A 2,068-nucleotide genomic window follows, 5' to 3' on the forward strand; every position below is an offset into this window, starting at 1 on the left:
GACAAGATCGTGAAATCGAAAGTGAAAGCATCCGAAGCACGGCTTGTAACGTGTCAAAAGAGGGGCTTGCGTTCACAAAATTCAAATCACAAATAATACTACTGATGAAAAAGGTGAAGAACGGGTTGAATGTTAACTACTTTCGTTTCCATATAACTATAAACTACCATAAAAGTTCATCAGCGTGCATTGATTAACAGCATGTTGTAGCGCAAAAAAAAAAAAAAAACGTGCTTGTGCAGCCAACTGAGAAAGTTAATCCCAAAAGAGCGACCAGTGGGAAGAATGAGTCTGGAGCCCTGAACTGTCCAGCTCCCTCTGTCAATGATCTACCTGCGTTCAAAATTCTCTGGCACCGCCTCTGGTATATCCATGTATTTTTGAAAAGCAAAAATTAAGTTTGTTCAACTCTAAACCCAGTCCCCAAATTAGGTTATTAAATAAAAAACTAGCAAAACGAGTTGAGTGGTGTCCCCACCACTTTTCAAAGCAAAGTTACGCCACTGGTTAAAATACATTGGACGTTTTAAACACAATCGGTGGCATTGTCAGACGGTCTCTTACGCATCAAGCGCCGCTATAGCGCGTCAAAGCTTTCTCCGGTTTAAATTTGCTGCTACAATACACTTAGGCGGTATATATATATATATATATACATACATACATACATACATATGTGTGTGTGTTTGTGCGTATGTATGTATATACATATACTGTATATATAGGCCTACATACACACATGCATACATATATACATGTATGTATGGTGTTCCAGTTTAATGTATTTATTTATTTAATAGAAAACTACAGGCAGAACAGTGACGGAGCTTCACACAGTCTGGATAAATGAACAGAGATTGTGTTACTGTTTGAGAAGCACTAACATCTCTTACAGGACGATGAAGAGACAGACGTCAGGAGACCGAGAAGATCATCAGCTGAAGACAGACGAAAGAGACGGAGGAGGAAACAGAATATCAACATGTCAACCAACCATACCACAGGTGACAATCACTGAAAGCTTCAAATGAGTCTTCAAGAATACTTCAATTCTGTAGAAGCACTTTCATTTACATGCAGATACAGATTATGTGTAGACAGAAATACTAGATTATACATAACTTCTGAGGAAAATACATTTTCTTCACTGCTTATTCAGTGAAAATTGACATAAATAATTATTTTCATTATTTTAGTGATTTGACAGAATCTCACTTTCACTTTGAATAACATTGTTGTTTGTAAGAATCATTCAAAGATGCTAATTTCTGTCGGTTTGTGTTACTGTGATGAAAGAGTCAAATATAATGTAAGACTTTTGTTTCATACAGTGATTGTTGCCCACAATCCTCCTCGCAGGAGAAGACCGAGCAAAGACCTACCTCCTGACAGTAAGTCTGTACCTACATTAACACATGAAGTGATGAAGAGTGTGTGGAAACTATAATGATAAATGCAAACTTCTACCGGTGGATTCTGATCGTTTCAATCTGTGATGTTGGATTTAATTCAGATCTTGACATCATTAGATGTAACTCTGAAAGTCTGATTTGACTGTTTGCAGTGAGGATAGTTCTTCTGGGTTCGAGCGTGTCAGAAAACAGTCTGGTGGGAAACTTCATCTTAGGAAGAGCAGCGTTTGACAGTGAAGCTCCTCCAGATGTTGTAGAGAGAGTCGGAGGAAGACTGAAGGACAGACACCTGATCATCATCAACAGTCCTCAGCTGCTCCAGACGAACATCTCAGATCATCAGCTCATACAGACTGTGAGAGAGTGTGTGTTTCTGTCTGATCCAGGACCTCATGTGATCGTGCTGCTCCTCAAACATGAGCCGTGTTCAGCAGAAGATCAGGAGCGCGTGGAGAAGGTGCTGCACTCTCTCTCTGAGCGCGTTTATCAACACACCATGGTGCTCACAACACAAGAAACCACAGAAACCAGTGACATCCTACAGACAATCATTCAGAAATGTGCAAACAGACACTTTAGTCTTCAGAGAAGCAGCTCTCCTGATGATCTTTTGCAGATGTTTGAGGACATCGTGAAAATGAATGACGGACGGCACC

The 2,068-nt window shown here is 39.9% G+C and overlaps 1 protein-coding gene across 1 annotated transcript in view; it reads left to right on the plus strand.

The window, feature by feature from the left end:
• Nucleotides 1-895: 895 nt before the first annotated feature.
• LOC107577101 (uncharacterized) overlaps nt 896-2,068 on the plus strand; it is a gene marked incomplete at its 5' end in the record, with an annotated part of 12,744 nt that continues 11,571 nt past the window's right edge. The window contains 3 exons of the mRNA XM_016263211.1: nt 896-1,004; nt 1,332-1,391; nt 1,565-1,869. Of these exons, the coding sequence (XP_016118697.1) occupies nt 896-1,004; nt 1,332-1,391; nt 1,565-1,869 (474 nt within the window). The remainder of the gene's footprint in view (nt 1,005-1,331; nt 1,392-1,564; nt 1,870-2,068) is intronic.

This window comes from Sinocyclocheilus grahami, unplaced genomic scaffold, assembly GCF_001515645.1.
Source record: "Sinocyclocheilus grahami isolate Dianchi unplaced genomic scaffold, SAMN03320097.WGS_v1.1 scaffold5120.1, whole genome shotgun sequence".
NCBI classification, from domain to species: domain Eukaryota; kingdom Metazoa; phylum Chordata; class Actinopteri; order Cypriniformes; family Cyprinidae; genus Sinocyclocheilus; species Sinocyclocheilus grahami.